This window comes from Phodopus roborovskii, unplaced genomic scaffold (genome assembly GCF_943737965.1).
Source record: "Phodopus roborovskii unplaced genomic scaffold, PHOROB, whole genome shotgun sequence".
Lineage (NCBI taxonomy): Eukaryota > Metazoa > Chordata > Mammalia > Rodentia > Cricetidae > Phodopus > Phodopus roborovskii.
Genome location: NW_026125711.1, coordinates 1,376,666 through 1,393,936, shown reverse-complemented (window position 1 = coordinate 1,393,936; position 17,271 = coordinate 1,376,666). Strand labels below are relative to the sequence as shown.

The 17,271-nt window shown below is 39.7% G+C and overlaps 1 protein-coding gene across 5 annotated transcripts in view; it reads right to left on the bottom strand.

Annotated features, from left to right (window-relative positions):
- The window catches only part of Shroom4 (shroom family member 4), a 205,875-nt gene that overhangs the window by 51,619 nt on the left and 136,985 nt on the right, over positions 1-17,271 (bottom strand). For 4 of the 5 annotated variants that reach the window (XM_051178510.1, XM_051178512.1, XM_051178514.1 and 1 more), the window contains one exon: positions 545-679. In XM_051178510.1, coding sequence (XP_051034467.1) covers positions 545-679 — 135 coding nt within the window. Of the gene's footprint in view, positions 1-544; positions 680-4,957; positions 5,259-17,271 lie in introns of those variants that run through there. The other variant, XM_051178513.1, reaches the window with a different exon arrangement.

Here is a 17,271-nt window from a genome sequence, read left to right as displayed (position 1 = left end):
TACACTTTGGCTGGTTTTGCAACTTTGGGAAAAAAAATAAACAACAAGTGGTTTGTTCCTTGAGTAGTTGTTTCAATAGAAATGGATATCAAGCTCCCTGCCTGGACCGTGTGAACTGGGGAGGTCCCTGCTTTGGAGATTTCTGCTCTGTGATAGAACTAATGATCACTAGAGGGAGTTCCTAGAGAGTGACTATAGACAAATACCCCTCCCCCCTGCCACACACATACACACACACACACATGCACACAGGAATCACCCCCCCCCACACTTGCACACAGGAATCAGGAAGATAATCTGAGAAAGTATAACTAGTGAAATAGAATGAGAATCAGGGCAGAGTGGTTATCTTTGTGATTCAAATGAGGTACTTCTAGGAAACACTATCAAAAAGTAAAGATACAGACTCAAAGTCATGATGCTAGCCTGTCAGCCATTCAATTAGATAAAAGCCCAGGACTTTTAGATGGTCATGCCGTTTTCTGTTACACCACTTCAGCTCTAAACCATCCAACAGGGAAAAAAGCAAAAGAGAGTGACTCACCTTGTGTTGCAACCAGAATGCCAGGATAAGCTGAAGGCTTCAGAAGGGAAATGCATGGTGGTGGCCGCTTCAGGGCACCCCTCCAATAGCTTGGCCACATGCCATGAGTGCGGCCTACTGACTGGGATGTTTCTCCTACAAGAAAGAGCAAGGAAGTCAGTGTTGAAATCACTTCCCAAGTGACTTCCATCCCTACCCCCCTTTTTCCATTCAATGAGCTAGATTATCTTCCAAGGAGTTAGTATAGACATCTAAGTGTTCCCTTTAGCTCTACTACTCAATTTTCCTTTATCCAATGGATGATTTTTTAAGACATAAAATGTCAGCTTCAATGGAAATGTTTTGTTCCTAATAATATCCAGGAATTGCTGGGCAGTGGTGATGTATACCTTTTAATCCTAGCACCCAGGAGGCAGAGGCAGGTGGATCTCTGTGAGTTCAAGGCCAGCCTGTCTACAGAGAGAGTCCCAGGACAGCCAGGACTACACAGAAAATCCCAATCTTGAAAACCAAACCAAACAAACAAAACATATCCAAGTATGTACACTAATGCTAAAAACACAGTAGATTATCACTGAACTTTGTGTACTATGCAAGAAGCTGCTGATCAATGAATAGCAAGCCTACCAGTATTTGCCTTTGAGGGAAAAATATCATTATGATCAATCTTCCCATTTTTCTTTGCAAATAACTAGAAACAGGTCTGAGGTCAAGGTCCCAAATATAACCAGAGGTTCTGGTCTGGGGCAAATCTTACACTGTCTTTCTTATACAAGACCTATCCAAGCCAACTGGCATACTGCACATGATCAAATGCCACCCATAGAAATGGGAACGATAACCCAGGACATAGTAGAAGTAAGAGATAAAGAGACATCTGATGGGAGGGAGAATAGAAGCAGGAGAAAGAAGACATACAGATGAGGGAGTAGAGGGAAGACTATAGGGAGAGGGCAGAGAAGGGCCAGAGAGATGCAAGAGACAAGGAGAGATGTCAGAGGGACAAATAAATGTCAGAAACTCTGCTTATAGTAATATAAGTGGAAACTAGAAATATCAGCAGAAGCTAGGCAGGTGAATGACACTGTGAGACAAACATACTAGTAAGTAGATAGTAGAAAGATACATGAATTATAGATTATTTACTAATTTATTCACAGAGTCACTGGTGGTACAAATAAGGACATCTGTTGTCAGAAAGCTATCCATTGGAATAAATAAATTCTCTATATCCCATGAGCAATGGCAGGCAAGTCAAATGGGAAGACTGTAGCCCCTCAGGGAATGCAAAATTTCTGAAGATTCAGACAGCACAAGGCTAAAGCCTAAAAAGGTCGTCCTAAGAAGGAAACCTTGCTAGATGCATACACAGACAAGGAAAGTTATAGAAAGAATGGCAGGGAAGATTATTTGTCAAACATCAGAGCTATAGATCTGCAGTAGTGACTAAATTTGTGGTAAAGCCCTACCCTCATAATCACATTGTTCTGTGACAGAACACTGAGCACACACAGCAAGAAGGCTGAAAGTCTCAGATGGTGCTTCACTTGCTTCATGCTTGGTTGGAATATCACACCCAAAGCTGTGGTGCTGGAAGACCCTGCTGCTACTCTCATAGGGCATTCACATGGTCAACAAGTACTTACCACACATCTGCTAGTTGGAGGGATGTGTAGTATTGGGATTAGTATTAGATCTGTATACACCTACTATATCTGAAGCTTCTAATCACTGAGACTGTGGTGTGAAATAGGGAACCTTTGCTATTTTGGGTCCTTCTTCCATATCCAGGATTTCTGAGATTCTTCTGAGTCCACAGTATGAACTAGTAAGCATTGATCTTCCCAACAGGTTAACAGACTATTCATTATCTTAAGTGTTCTTTTATGAGATATTTTCGGCTTGTCTGCCTTCTCCATTTTCTCTCTCTTTTCTCACTTTATCCTCCATTTTGTTACCATTATAGTCACAATTCTCCTTCCTGAACCTACTACTACCTTTCAATTCTAGTCCATGCCCTCAACATTATATCCAAAGCATTATGTCCACTTGTCAAAGCGTATATTCTTGTTCTATTTCCATTCGTGGTTTTTAGGTTCTACCAGGTTAAATAACAACTGAATTGGATGGGCATTCTCTACCACTAAATCCCAATTTCTTACACTTTTCTGCTTCAAATATAAACTGGACCAGACTTTCCAAGTTTCTATAGGCTGTATCACACCCTGTAGCTAGCTCTTCTCTTTCCCAACTACCCAGTATTGGTGTTTCTATAGGCTCTATCACACCCTGTAGCTAGCTCTTCTCTTTCCCAACTACCCTTTATTGGTGTTCATTTTCTAGTAGAATTTACCCCAGTGATTGGACTGCTTTGATTTGAACCTCAACTTTATCAACAAAGGACAACTTCTCAGAACTATCATTTCCATAGCTGTTAAAAGGAGATATTCTTAAGGGTTGAGATTTGTGGGAAAAAAAAAGAATTGGATGGACACACATTGAAAACACCTAGTACAATCTGAAATAAAGGAGATATTCCTAAAGGTGTATCTTTGTGGACATGATGTTTTTGATACTGTACAAATTAAATAAATACATACTGCTGGTGTCATCTCCTCCAGAAAGTCTATCTCAGCTAATGTAGCCCTCGTGATGTAGTCCATCATATCATGTTATTTTGTACTGCATATCAACATTTCACATATATTAGTTTTGTCCCACTAACTATATTAAACCAGTATTTTACATGTGTGATTCTGTAAGGGTCAAGTCACTCAAGCTACTGTTTTCCTGAAAAATGGAAGAGTGGTTATCACTTGGCTGGTTTACTACGGGAATTAGAAGCAGCATTCTTACATGCCTATGTTAACGTGGTATTAGAGGAAGTATTCTCAAAGCATCCAGTAAATAGTTTAGTGTTTTACCAAGTGGTTACTAAATACCATGGACTACAATATTAGCTATTACCTCAAACTTGTCCATTTAGATAGCTCAGGGCACTTGCAACCAAGTGTGCCCGAGAAACTTCTGTCAAGGTTCTGCTGCATTACTCCCTTGCCAGACTTAAAACAGTAGCTGATAAAGACCCCACAATCTCTAGGATTTCTCTAGGAGTAGAAAATAATCCCACAGGAGACAAAGGAAGGTAGGGAGGACGCTGGGGATACTAGAAAAAAAAATAAACACCGGGAGGAAGGAAATCTCAGCAAAAAGAGCTGGAGCCAGATCGAGTACTAATTAATACTAGTTTAAGAAAGAGAAGAAAGAGTCCACAAGCCTAGTACATGGCCTATTATAATTTGTGAACTGTCCTAGACTCAACACAAATTTGTACTCAAACCCTAGTTGTGTGACCTTGTCCAAGGCATTTCTGAGGTGCCAGATTTTACTTGGGGCAAGGGGGTGGGCTGGAACCTAGGACCATGTATGCAAAGCAAGTACTCTAGTACACCAACAGAGCTTGAGTTGTGTATTTGTGTATTCTTTATATGTAAAATAGGATGATGACCATCTATTTCTCATGAGCTATGTATAGTGTGGTAAAGTCCCATGTATGGAATTGATTAGCATAGTGCTAGACACAAATAGTCTATAAACCTGCAAAACAATACAACAGGGTCCTCTATTGAACACTGAAGTTATGCCAGGTACTAAGTGCCTCATATGCATTAGCTGGTTTAATCCTCACTTCAATGTCATGTGTAAGAACCATTTGTTTGCCCACTTTATCAATGAAGAAAGAGAGATACAGAAATCTTAAACTGTTTGCCAAAAATACATAGCTAGCAACTAGATCTATGGTTAGAATTAGGGTCAAAACTCAGATCTGGGACTACCAAGGTGGTTATGAAAGTAAAACATTTGCCACACAAGCCAGATAATCAAAGTTCAATCCCCAGAACCAACATAAAGGTAGAAGGGGAGCACCAAAGAGACACTGTCTTCTGACTTCCACAGGATGCCTTGGTACGCAGTCACATATGAATAATAAATTTGAAGGAAAAAAATGACTCAGATACTCAAGGTTTTTCTAGAAAACCATATTTCCCCTCCTACCCAAAGGACTCAGTGTCATAAAGTTTATATGCCTAAGGCTTGACATAACCATACCTCAAGAAGCAAAAAGAAAAAGGAGGTCTCGGTGGGTCTGGATTTAAAACTATCTCATCCAATGGAGAAGACAAAGCATGGGAGATGGGTAGTGTAAGACAAGCTCAATCATCAATTATACAGCCCACCCCCAATATAGGGATGACTGGAACCCTCATCCATTTTCCTAAAGCTGGGGTAGGCACTATGACTGAACATAGTCTATAAATTATCATCCTCAAATGCCTGTCTTTGGAAGAAAACCAAGACAATGAAGAAAGACAGCAGGAGGAGAAAAAAGTTGAAAACTGTGGCTGTACCTACCATGGAAGTTGCTCAGAGGAGAGATGGCTTATGAGAGATTGGCGTATCCAGCTAGCTCACAGTCTCATCATCAACCACTCCAGTGTCTTCGCTAGCTGGGGACTATCAGCACTCTATTAAGACCTTCCTGGGTGTGAGGCCAGCAGCCCAAGATCCTAAATGTCATCCAAAGAGTTCAAGTGGACAGCAAGCCACAGCTATAAGGTTGCTTGGGTTTTTCTGTGGCCACAGCCTTAGGGAATGTCTGCCAGTGTCAAGGGCTGGATAAGAGTAAAAACACTGCTCCAGGAACCAGCCAGCGCCCTAGTGGCAAAGAGAAGGAGGAAAGGCAGTTCCAGCAGCTACCCTCCCTACCCTCCCACCCCCTTCCACCCCCTCCTACCTCTTCTGTGCCCTGGCCCATCCCATCCACAGCTCAGAGACCAATAAGGAAGCTGGGCCCATGGCCACTGCTAGAACTCAGGAAAGGAGCAAGGAAATGATGTTTGGGAAAGATAAAGCGGGTGTCTAAAAAGAATTTTTAAAAATACACGTAAGTGAGAGAGAAAAACACCCCAGACGCATACACTTAAAAGAATTCCTGCACTTCCTGGACTGAGATGACCCCACCCAGCCATCTCCGCAGGTCCTCAGGGCCCCAAGAATGGAGAGCTCAGCCAGGCTTAGCAGCCTCCAGATTCAGAGAAATGGTACTATAGCTCATTTTTATAAAGCTAGGGACCACTGACTTAGACATCTTCAAGGTAAAGCTCCTTCTGAGATACAAAAGTTTACAAATATTTTAGTCTTTGACTTCCAAGAGGCAACTGAACATCTGTTTTTTTCCAAAGAAAACTTAATTTCACACTAAACACTTCAATTCCAGAAAAGGAGCTTATTACCAATGCTAGAATAGTGGCACTTGGGAGCATCCCTGGATGAAAATAAACATGAAAAAATATGAAAAATAAAAGATGAACTCAGTTGTCAGGAGTGATCCTTGCACCCAAGGCATAACATAATGTAGTGGTGGTAGATCCAAGCCTGATGTGTGCTGGTCAAAACTGAGAACACTCTAGAACAAATTTATTATATCCCTAAGCCCAGGCCCAGGTATCAGAATTTATTTTTTCTTAGGGATGTCAAGTTAGGGCTTTCTTGTCATAATCCCTACTCCAGTTCCCCTTGGCCTTTGGTTTCAATTCTGGTAATTTATTGCTCCCATGAGGGCTTATACAAGCTCCCTCAAGAAAAAAAGTATGGTAGGGCCTTTCCTCTCTGGGGAAATTAGTCCCTTCCTCTTGCATTCCTCTGTACCTCACATAAGTTTATCAGTTTATAAAAGTACTGTTGTAGGGCTAAGTTTATAGGGAATATGGATCTGACTTCACTTCAAATGGACTTTCTTGGCCTAATGAATGTCACAGAATTTCACGTTCATTGTGTATAAAGTATAATTGGCATGTACAGGTACTTGATAAATGTCATTATGTTCAACCAACGAGTACAATGAACACAATGCTATTAGTAGCAAGAAAATCGGTTTCTTTGATCCAAACAGGGATGGATGAGAAAGGTCCAGTTAAGACAAGGCTCAAAGGCAGACTTCATACTTTTACTTTCAGTTAGCAATTGTCACACTTTACTGGGTAGATGGGTCATGGGGTACTAGACTCTGATTTGGTGAATTTAGAATAGGGACAAGGTGATAACTTTCTACAGAACCTGCTCCTTCCTGCTCCTGTGAGATCCATGTAAGTAGCAACATACTGGCAAATAATTCCTGTCCCCCCAAAAATTACAAGGAAAAAGTCTATGCTTACTTTAATACTCAGGCTAGAGTCCATAGTCTATTGTTGTCTTCTGTTGCCAAATACCTTCCCCTTTTCAGTCAGCAACCCTAGCCAATACAAGTGCTTATTTGATGATGCTTGTTGATCCTCACATCTGAGAGAAATAAAGAGCAATTATTTTGACTGTAAGAGCAATTATTTTGACAACAGTCAAACCCTGTGGTAGGCCAGGTGAAGCTGAGCCAACAGTGAGTAGAGGTAGAAGTATATTCTTGGCATTGGCTAAGGGAGGGAGGCTGTAAGGGTATGAAGGTGGGATAGTTCCCAGATGAGGGAATTAGCAGGTGGGCACAAGGCAGAGAAATCCCTGGGAAAAGGAAGGTGTTAAGGGAAGGTAAGATAAGAACTAGAGCAATAGTTGACCAGTTTGGAAGCTTCTAGAGGTTAGAAAATATGGTGAGTGGTAATGGTTGCTTAGTGGAGTAGAGTAGCAGATAATAGGGTATAATCTCCTGTACTTGGAGCAAGGCACTTCTTTTTTTAAGAACCGAGAAGACAAGAACTCAGCCTGGAGTAGGAGAATAGTAGATACATTCAGGGAGAAATGGCTGACCATTCAGAAGTTGTCTCCCAAAATAGTCTTTCAAATGGCTGTTGTGAGGGGAGAGAACAGAGCATTGCTGGAAGGAGCTGATCTCCAGCTGTCCTAGTAAGCTGTGGTGTCAATATATTTTTACAGCACCTCCTGTCTTTGTTCTTGGTTCGTAAACCCCTTTAAAGACAGTGGATAGGAGATGACATGGCTCTTTCCCACCCAGGGAAAGAAGAAAATGTGACCCCTATTATATGGGATTGTGGTCTGGCCCATAATGCATTGTGGACAAAAGAAGCACCAATGAGTGTCCTTGATTATCTCTGCTTACTTTCTGTGGCTCTTTTAGCCACCCCACAAATATTATTTTCCACCTTTTACACATGAAGAAGTCCAAGCATATCCTGGCCCACTAGGCAGGAAGAGAAGCCTACAGATTAGGGGAGGGGGGTCAGCTCACTGCAAAACAATACATGGCTTGTTTATCTGGCAGAAAAGGGGAAAGACTTGGTCATGACAGAGGGACAAAGAGCTCTGAATACCTTTCCCTACTAGATAGCTAGCTGGAAGATACTGTAGCCTAGTGATCCAGATGCCCTTCTTTATCAAAGACTCAATCAAATGGGAGAGAAAGAGAGAGAGAGAGAGAAAGAGAGAGAGAGAGAGCATGTATGTATGTGTGCAATTTAATATTTTAAATAAATTTATTGTTTGAAAATACCCTACATGTATATAATATGCTGTGATCATAGACACCACCCTATCCTCTCCCCTCCAATTTCTCCCCTTTTCTACCAACCATTATTCCAGGTGCTCTTTCTTTTTAGCCCATTGAGCTCACTTGGTGCTGTTCATATGTGCATGGAGGTAGGGCCACCTACTGAAGCATGGGGTAGCATCTTAGGGACTACATCCCTGAAGAAAATTTATTCTCTCCTAGGAGCCATCATTTGCACATAGCTCTTCACCTACAAGTTGAAATTTGTGACCTCCCAGCACAAATTCATGCTGGAATTTTGTTTGGTTTGATCCTTCACAGGTCTTTTGCTCCTATGAACTCACATATGTGACTGCCCTTGCCAAGTCTGGACAACACTGCTTAGTTATTCTCTGAAGTTATTTTGGGTTCTCTCATTTTTTTTTTTTTAAATTCTTCTTTTATGCAATATACCCCAAGTGCAGTTTTCCCTATAAACATTCTTCTTAGGACTATCTTCATTGTATCCTGTAGATTTTGGGGTAATATATTTACATTTTCATTCAACTCTAGTAAAATTTAAATTCCTTTGTTATTTCTTCAATTATCCATTCATTATTCAGTAGGGTGTTGTTCAATCTCCATGACAATGTATATTTTTGTGGTTTCTATTGTTGTTTTACAACTAGGCTTATTCCACTGTGGTCACACATAAATCCATACACCTTTAGACACTTGATTTTTGACAAAGAACCCAAAACTACACAATAGAGAATACAAAGCATCTTCAACAAATGGTACTGGCATAACTGGATGTTGACATGTAGGAGAATGCAAACAGATCCATGTTTATCACCCTACACAAAACTCAAGTACAAGTGGATCAAGAACCTCAACAAAAATTTAGTTATACTGACTCTGACAGAAGGAACAGTGGGGAATAGGCCTGAATGCTTTGGCACCAAAGACAAGTTCCTGAACAGAAAACACCAATAGCACAGACACTAAGATTGACAATTAATAAATGGGACCTCATGAAACTGAAAAGCTTCTATAAGGCAAAGGACACTGTCAATAGAACAAAATGGCAGCCCACAGAGTGGGAAAAGATCTTCACCAATTCTTCATCTGACATATTTCCAATATATATCTCAAGAAACTAGACATCAAAATGCAAATAATCCAATTAAAAATAGGGTACAGATCTAAACAGAAAATTCTCAACAGAAGAATCTCAAATGACTGAGAAACACTTAAAGAAATGTTCAGTATCCTTACCCATAAGGGGAATGCAAATCAAAACAACTCTGAGATTCCATCTTACACCTGTCAAAATGACTAAGATCAAAAACACAAGTGACAACTTATTGTGGAGAGGATGTGGAATAAGGGGAACACTCTCCCATTGCTGGTGGGATTGAAAACTTGTACAACCAATTGTGAAATCAATATGGTGGTTTCTCAGAAAATTGGGAATCAATTTTCCTCAAGACCCAGCTATACCACTTTTGGGCATACACCCAAAGGATGCCCAATAATACCACAAGAACACTTGCTTAACTATGTTCATAGCAGTATTATTCATAAAAGCCAGAATCTGGAAGCAACCTCAATGTCCCTCAACTGAAGAATGGATAAGTACAATGTACATTTACACAATGGAGTATTACTTAGCTGTTAAAAACAATGACATCACAAAATGTGCAGGCAAATGGATGGAACCAGAAAAAAAAATCATCCTGAGTGAAGTATCCAGACACAGAAAGACAAATATGGTATTCACTCACTCATAAGTAAATATTAGCTGTAAGGTAAAGGACAACCATTCTACAATCCACAGACCCAGAGAGGCTAGGTAATAAGGAAGGTTCAACTGGGGATGTGAGGTCTCCCTGGGAAGAAGAAATAGAGGAGTTCTCCTGGGTGGGCTGGGTGAAAGTGGGCATAGGAACTTAGGGATGTGGTTGAGGGTGGGTGGAGGGAGAGAGATGACTGGAAAGAGGGACATTTTGTAGCTAGGTAGAAGCCTGATGCAATGGAAACTCCCACAAGTCTACAAGCATGACTCCAGTTAACAGTCCTAGAAATCTTGGATGTGTAGCCTGAAGTGGCCATCCCCCATCATCAAACTGGTGATTACCATGGTTGTCATCAGAGATCCTTCATCTAGGGACTGACTGTAGTAGGTAGAGTAAGAGACCCATGGCCAAACATTAGGCAGAGCTCAGTGAGTCCTGCTGTAGGAGGAAGTAGAGATTGTAGGAACCAGAGGTTTGGATGAGGGACATCACAGGAAAACAAACTGCTAGTTTGGTTCATGGAAACTCACAGAGTCTGAACCAACAACCAGGGAGCCTGCATGGGACCAATCTAGGCCCTCTGCATATATGACACAGTTGAATAGCTTGGTCTATTTGTAAGACTCCTGGCAGGGGGAGCAAAGGCTGTCCCTGGTGCTTTGTCCAGCTCTTGGGAATCTATTCCTAATGCTGTATTGCCATGCCCAGCCTGAATACAGGGCGAGGTGCTTGGTCTTAGAGCAGCTTGATACACCATGCTTTCCTGATGCCCATGGGAGGCCTGCCTCTTTCTGGCAGATATGGAGTTGGGATGGATTGGGGAGGTGGGTGGGGGAAGGTGGAGGAAGGGAGTGGGAGGAGAGGAGGAAGGGGAGGCTGTGGTTGAAATGTAAAATAAATAAATAAAGATTAATAAAAAACATTTTATCTTTCACTTTTAAATTATTTTCCAATCTTCTAGATGACATACACATTATTCTATGAATAATAAGCAACTCCTAATGGAAAATGGCAGGGTTCTATAGGAATCTATAACTTAATCCAGGAAACTGCCTCATACATCCCTGCTAAGGGTCTCCAGTTGAATACTAAACTGTTTCAGACATCTGGATTTTGTTCTCAGAGTATTAGCCTAGCAAAATGCCTTTCCAAACACCTTTTGTTTGTTGGTTTGTTTGTTTGTTTTTGCTGCTTGGTAGTAGTTAACTTCACTGCACTAATTAGCAAAAAAAAAAAAAAATCTATCTGACAGGTTAATTTTATTGGCGGGTATTGGAAATGGAACCTATGGCCTCATACATGCCAAGCACTGGCCCTATTACTCAGCTACATCATCTGACACATTTTTACCATTGAGAACTATAAGATCGGATCACAGCTAGAAGAATATGGAGCAAGTTTTAGGGAAGGCATAGCAACAGATAAATGGGAAATTACACTGAGGTTACTATCAGGTCATGCTCAGTGGGTTGAAGAACAAATACATGAAGTCTGCATCAAATATCATGTAGAAAGCTCTCCAGCAGCTAATACCGGTATGTGGTATTTGTAGTCAATAAGGAACTTTCATAAACAGGATCCCATTAAACCCTTACAATAACCTAATTAACACTACTTTAGAAAAGAAGAAACTTGGGTTTAGAGACAAAGTAAGACTTGAACTTAAGTCTTCTAGCCATGTTTCTGTGTTTTCCCCATAAATAGTTATTTTCAGAACTTTTTCTAAGACACCAGCATTAGCATTGCCTGGAACTGTATCAGAAAGAAAATTCTGAGGCCCCACTTTAGAATTTCTGAATTAGAAATAGGGAGGAGGGCACTAAGCTATGTTTCTATAAGCTCTCAGTGCAATTCTGGTACAGGTATGCATGTTCAAGCTTGAGAACCTTTTCTCGACCATATATTTTGGAACAGATTTTAAAATTACTTTTCAGAGTACTACTGAAGGCCACTGGCTCCTGTTGCTTAGACAGATGTGGAATCATGTCCTCTAAGGTATGCTGAGAGCCTTCCTTCTGCTCTCAGTGCTAAATACATAACAAACAACAGCTGCTTGAAAAGTTCTTGGCCTCTGGGGGTAGGAATGGACTTCTCTGTGATGAAGAAGGTTTCAGAACTACAAAAGCATTTTCTGGGTCACAACTGTTTTTGTCAGAGGGACATATGGGATGACAAGCAATCTCCATATATGAGCCTTCCTTGGGAGGCCTAACCTGGCTGCACCATATTCTGTGTAAACCCCTGGGAATTTTTGTAGTCTGAAGTATTTGTAAATTTATAGTTCATTAAGCTTGCCATTTATGTGATTTCCTTCTTGCAGCTTTGTAAAATTCAGTTGACAAACACACATTTTACACATTTATGGTACACATGACGATTTACATAAGCAAACATTGAGTAATGTTAAAAAATGATAATGCATCTATTACAGGTTTTGTGTGTGTGTGTGTGTGTGTGTGTGTGTGTGTGTGTGTGTCTGTGTGTGTGATGAGAACATTTAAGATCTAACTTAGGCCTCCATGATGGCATATACTCTGGCAGGAATTTCGTAAGCTTCAGACCAACTGGAGATAGGTAACCGAGATCCTGTCTCAAAAAAAAAAAAAAAAAAAAAAAAAGTCTGCTTTCTTATAGGAATCTCAAATAACAACAAAATTCCCCCAGACAGTACAGGTACACTGCCGATACTTTGTATTCCTGGAATTTTAAAAATATTTTTGGTAATTTAATTATACCATTTCCTTCTTCTCTCTCTCTCTCTCCAAATCCTCCCCTTGCTCTTTTTCAGATTCTACCAAATCTTTAAGGAAAACTAATGCAGTTTCACAAAACAAAAAGTGAAGGAACACTAAGCGCCATCAAAGTTAGTTTATGATGCTAGCATTTTCCTGAAATATAATATCATAATGACAACAACAAAAAGAAAACTATAGGACATGTTCCCTTATGAAGACCAACACAAAAATTCTCAGTAAATACTTGAAAATTAAATAATTGACAACCAATTCAAATTGGTTGCATTCCAGGGATATAAGGATAATACACCACACATAAATAAATAAGAAATAAATAGTAAAAAAGTGGAATTATTAGGTCAAAAGATACAAAATGTCTCTAATAATATTTAGCATTCCTTCATGATAAAAGTCCTAAAGAAGCTAGAAACAGAAGAAACATACACAACACATTAAGTATAGATACCATAAACCTACAGACAACATTACAGTAAGTAAGGAAAACCAGAAATCATCTCTGAAACAAAGAGAGTGACAGATAGACAAGAAAGAAATTAATGAAATATAAATAAGAAAGGAAGAAGTCAAATTAAACCTATTTCAGATCAAACTATACTATATGTATAAGACCTTAATGACTCTTCAAGACAAATCTAAGATATGATAAATTATTTCAGCCAAGTATCAAAATAAATGCCATGACAAAAAACTAGTAGATTTTCTATAAGTCAACAATAAACACCTTGAGAAGAAAATCAAAGAGAAAAAAATTATAATTACAATAGACTCAGAAAGATAGGAGAGATATTGTAAAAATGGCTATATTACCCAAACTTGTCTAGAGTTTAATGAAATTCCTTCTGTAATTCTAATGACATTCTTCACACAACTAGAAAAACAAATCCTAAAATTCATATGGAAGCAAATAAGTTCCCAACCAGTCAGAGCAGGCCAAAGCAGAAAGGTCAATGCTGAAGATATTACAATGCTTGGCTCAAGTCACACTACAGAGATATAACAACACAAACAGCAAAAACACTGCACAGGAATAGATAAACAGACTAACAGAGGTTGCAGAAGTAAACATATGTAGCTATATCCACTGAAGATTTGGCAGAGGTGCCAAAAGCAAAAACACAGAGGAAAAGACAGCCTCATCATGAGAAAGGGCCCAGGGAAAACTGGATATCAAGAGAATAAAAATTTATTGTGGAAAAAATGGATATAACTTGAGGCAACTATGATGAGTAAATAAGCCACATTAATAAAGACAAATGCCATATTTTCAAATGTGGAATATAGACTAACACACACACACACACACTAATGTAGAGGGAGGGGAAAGATTAATAGAAAGAGGGAGAAAATAACCAGAATGAGTAAACTGGAAAGGGAAAGAAAGACAAATCTCACAGTTTCTCTCCTACATAGAGCCTAGATTTGATGGTATATCTATACTTTGTATACAAAGAACATAAACACATATAGGAGAGTAAATGTAAGCAGTCATAGGTTTTATTGTAATATCTTCATACATTCTTATAATTTCCTTTAAGATATTCTTTGTCCATCACCTGAGTACCAAGCATCCTATGTGTCATCCCCAGGTAGGGGTCCCCACCTCCAACAAGACCTCACTCCTGCCTGCTGTTTTGAGCATCCCCACCAGTTAGTATCACCCACTTCTGCTGTGACCCTAGGCTCTGCCACCCATGAACCACCTGCAGAACCACGTGATCCTTCTACAGATTTCTGAAGATCATCAGTGAGACCCTTGTAACTCTACAGAAGGATTATTGTGTTAACCTGCACAAGACCTGCACAAATTCAAGCTAAACAAAATTCCAGAAGAGGAAGCAGGTATAAAGTCCCACCCTTAACCAAGAAGCTATTTGCAACTGATAGCTGTTCAGTTGTTGAGAGCACTTGCTACTCTTGCAGAGGACCAGGGCTCTGTTCCCAACACCCACATCAAATGGATCTCATCCACCTGTAACTCCAGCTCCAGAGGATCTTGTATCCTCTTCTGGATTCTGTAGGCATCCACCCTCCCTTATATGCAAATCAAAATAAAAATACGTTTTAAAAATCAGAATATGGAACTTAATCCTCAAATTGATATTTTGTGGGTTGGGGGAGTCAGGAAGGAGAACTTTGGTTAAAATGTAAAATGACATAAATATATTAAAAAATATTTTGTTGGTATTTGAAGGTAGGGTCTTCCATTGGAAGTTAGGATTACATACAGACATAGAGAACCATAATGATTTCATCAGTCTATTTATAAAAAGAGATCTCAACTGCAAGGCTTACTCTATTTTGTAATGTAATAATCAATACTCTATAAAATAGTACCAGCCAAGACCTTCACTGAATCTGATGCAGTCCTTTAACAGAAGACAGCCCAACCTTGATAACTATAAAAACATAAATGTACCTTCTTTGCCAATGATCCCATATATGGTATTTATTATAGCAAAATAAATAGACTAGAGTAGCACCTGATCATACATGCAAGGGAAAAGAAGAATATCCAACTTCTTAGTACTCAGCCTGTCATCAGGACCAGCAAAGAAACTGCACTTTTATATCATGTGCTTTGTAAAGAAGGCAAATCATCCAAATTGTAAGGTGAGTATGAGAAAAACAAGAGCCTCCCATACTCCTTTGAAAATGTATTCACCAAAGCAGCAATATGATAAAAGATTAGAACATAATTTCAGGTGGATATGGTGACACACACTTTAGTCTCTAGTTCTAACAACTTGGGAAGCTAAGGAGAGTTGAACCCACCATCTTTAACTATGTGGCCTTGGCTGCACTGTTTAAAAGCTCCTCTTCACTTACAGTGTCTCTAAAATGAGAATTTTAATAATGGAACACAGAAAGTATATTATAGCACTGGTTGAAACCTCAGTGTTTGTATTTGACAGTATACCTTGGAGGTAATTTCATATATTAAAATACTTTCTCAAAAATTTTAATAACTGTAGTATTTCATTAAAATTTCCATGCTACACAAATAATGAATTCTGAGGCAATTTCTAACTTTTTGCTAATGAAAACAATGCTGCAATGAATATCTTTGTATCTCTTCAAACTTATATTTGATTAATCTTTTAGACAAAGTTCTGCACATGGAGCACTGGGTCTTATGTGACTGAGGTAATAAAGGTCCACTAAAATCCCAAGAGTCACCCCCCTCTCACATTTTGTCACCTGCAGAAGGTGGGATAGCAGACCCTGCCTCCATCAACTGCAGCACTTGGGAAACTGGGCCATGCATCTTCTCCCTGGGCAGCACAGTGGAGCTGACACAGCTGTTGGGGGTAAGGGTGAGCCTGCCCTGGGGTCCTTAGAATGGGCAAACTGGCCCTGTACCCCTCATGTACCATGTGGTGGCAAGGGCAAAGGAGAGAAGCCCCCAATCTCACCGCTTGACACCTGTGATAGGAGAGCTGACCCTAAGGTTACAAAAGCAAGAGAGCTAGCTGCAGCACTCAGGAGAGCGACCCCTGAACCTTGTCAGGGCAACCCAGTAGAGATAGCTCTGGTGAAATAGGTGTGGGTGAGCCACCTGAGGGCATGAGAGCAGGAAAACTGGTTCCATTTCTTGCTGCTTAGTGCATAGAGTGAGCTAGCCATGTTGGTGCTAGAGAGCACCCAGGCCCAGAAACAGGGCTATGAGTTGGCCCACTCCAACATCCACCCCATCTGTGATCTGCTGGAACATATGAAGGGGTTAGTTCTGCAGATCCAAAGCTACAGGATCAGGATCTCCATGGCAAAGGACAACAACAGGACAGCCAAGAGAATTCCTAGTGAGGGCCCAGTATCAAAACAGTGTAGCACAAATAAGAGGTCTGGAAATAAAAGAGTTATGAACTCAAGAGTATATTGTATGACTCACTTGTCACTTGTCATACTACAACTTCCACAATGAGGCTTTTCTATATTCTTTCCTTTTAAATTCAATACTGTTTTTTTCTTGTGGGGGGAGCTTGTAAGGGCAGAGGGCAGATGTGTAGGGACGGGGAGATGAGTGGGAGTGAGTTGCATGCTGTGAAACACACACAAAAAAAATCAATGAAAAGTTAAATTAGAAAAAACATCAAAAGAGGTTATGTCATTTGCACTTCCACCAGCAGTGTGTTAGCTTCATGCTGTCCTTTAAGCCCTCAAGTGCATTACCTAAGGATCTCTTTAAAATGCAGATTCTGGTTGAGTATGTCTGAAATGAAGCTTCTTTTCTAACAAGCTCTCATTTGATGCAGATGTTGCTGGTCTAAAGCCCACATCTTGAATAATAAAGTATTAGAGTGTATGTTTCTTGCCAAAACTATATATTCATTTCTCAGATTTTTGCCAGTCTAATATATGAAAGCTCTATCTGTTCCTTAAATTAATCTATATTTCTTAAATTGTAATGAGTTCCAGGAAAGCCTACACTGCAGTGTGAGATCTTGCCTTAAAAAATGATGAGTGTGGTGGAATATCTGTCCATTTATATTTATAAGCCAAATTTCTTTTGATTTTAACTGCCTCTCTGCTGCCTTTTCCTTTGTAAGAATTTTTCACTCGCTTTTATTTTCAAGAGTTCTCTATGGTTAAAGAGAACAGTCCTTGCCATATACATTGAGAAAAATACAAAATGTTTTCCTGGTCTTTTTAATATTTGATCTTTACTTATATATTTTTGTAGAGCTTTAAATTTTAATA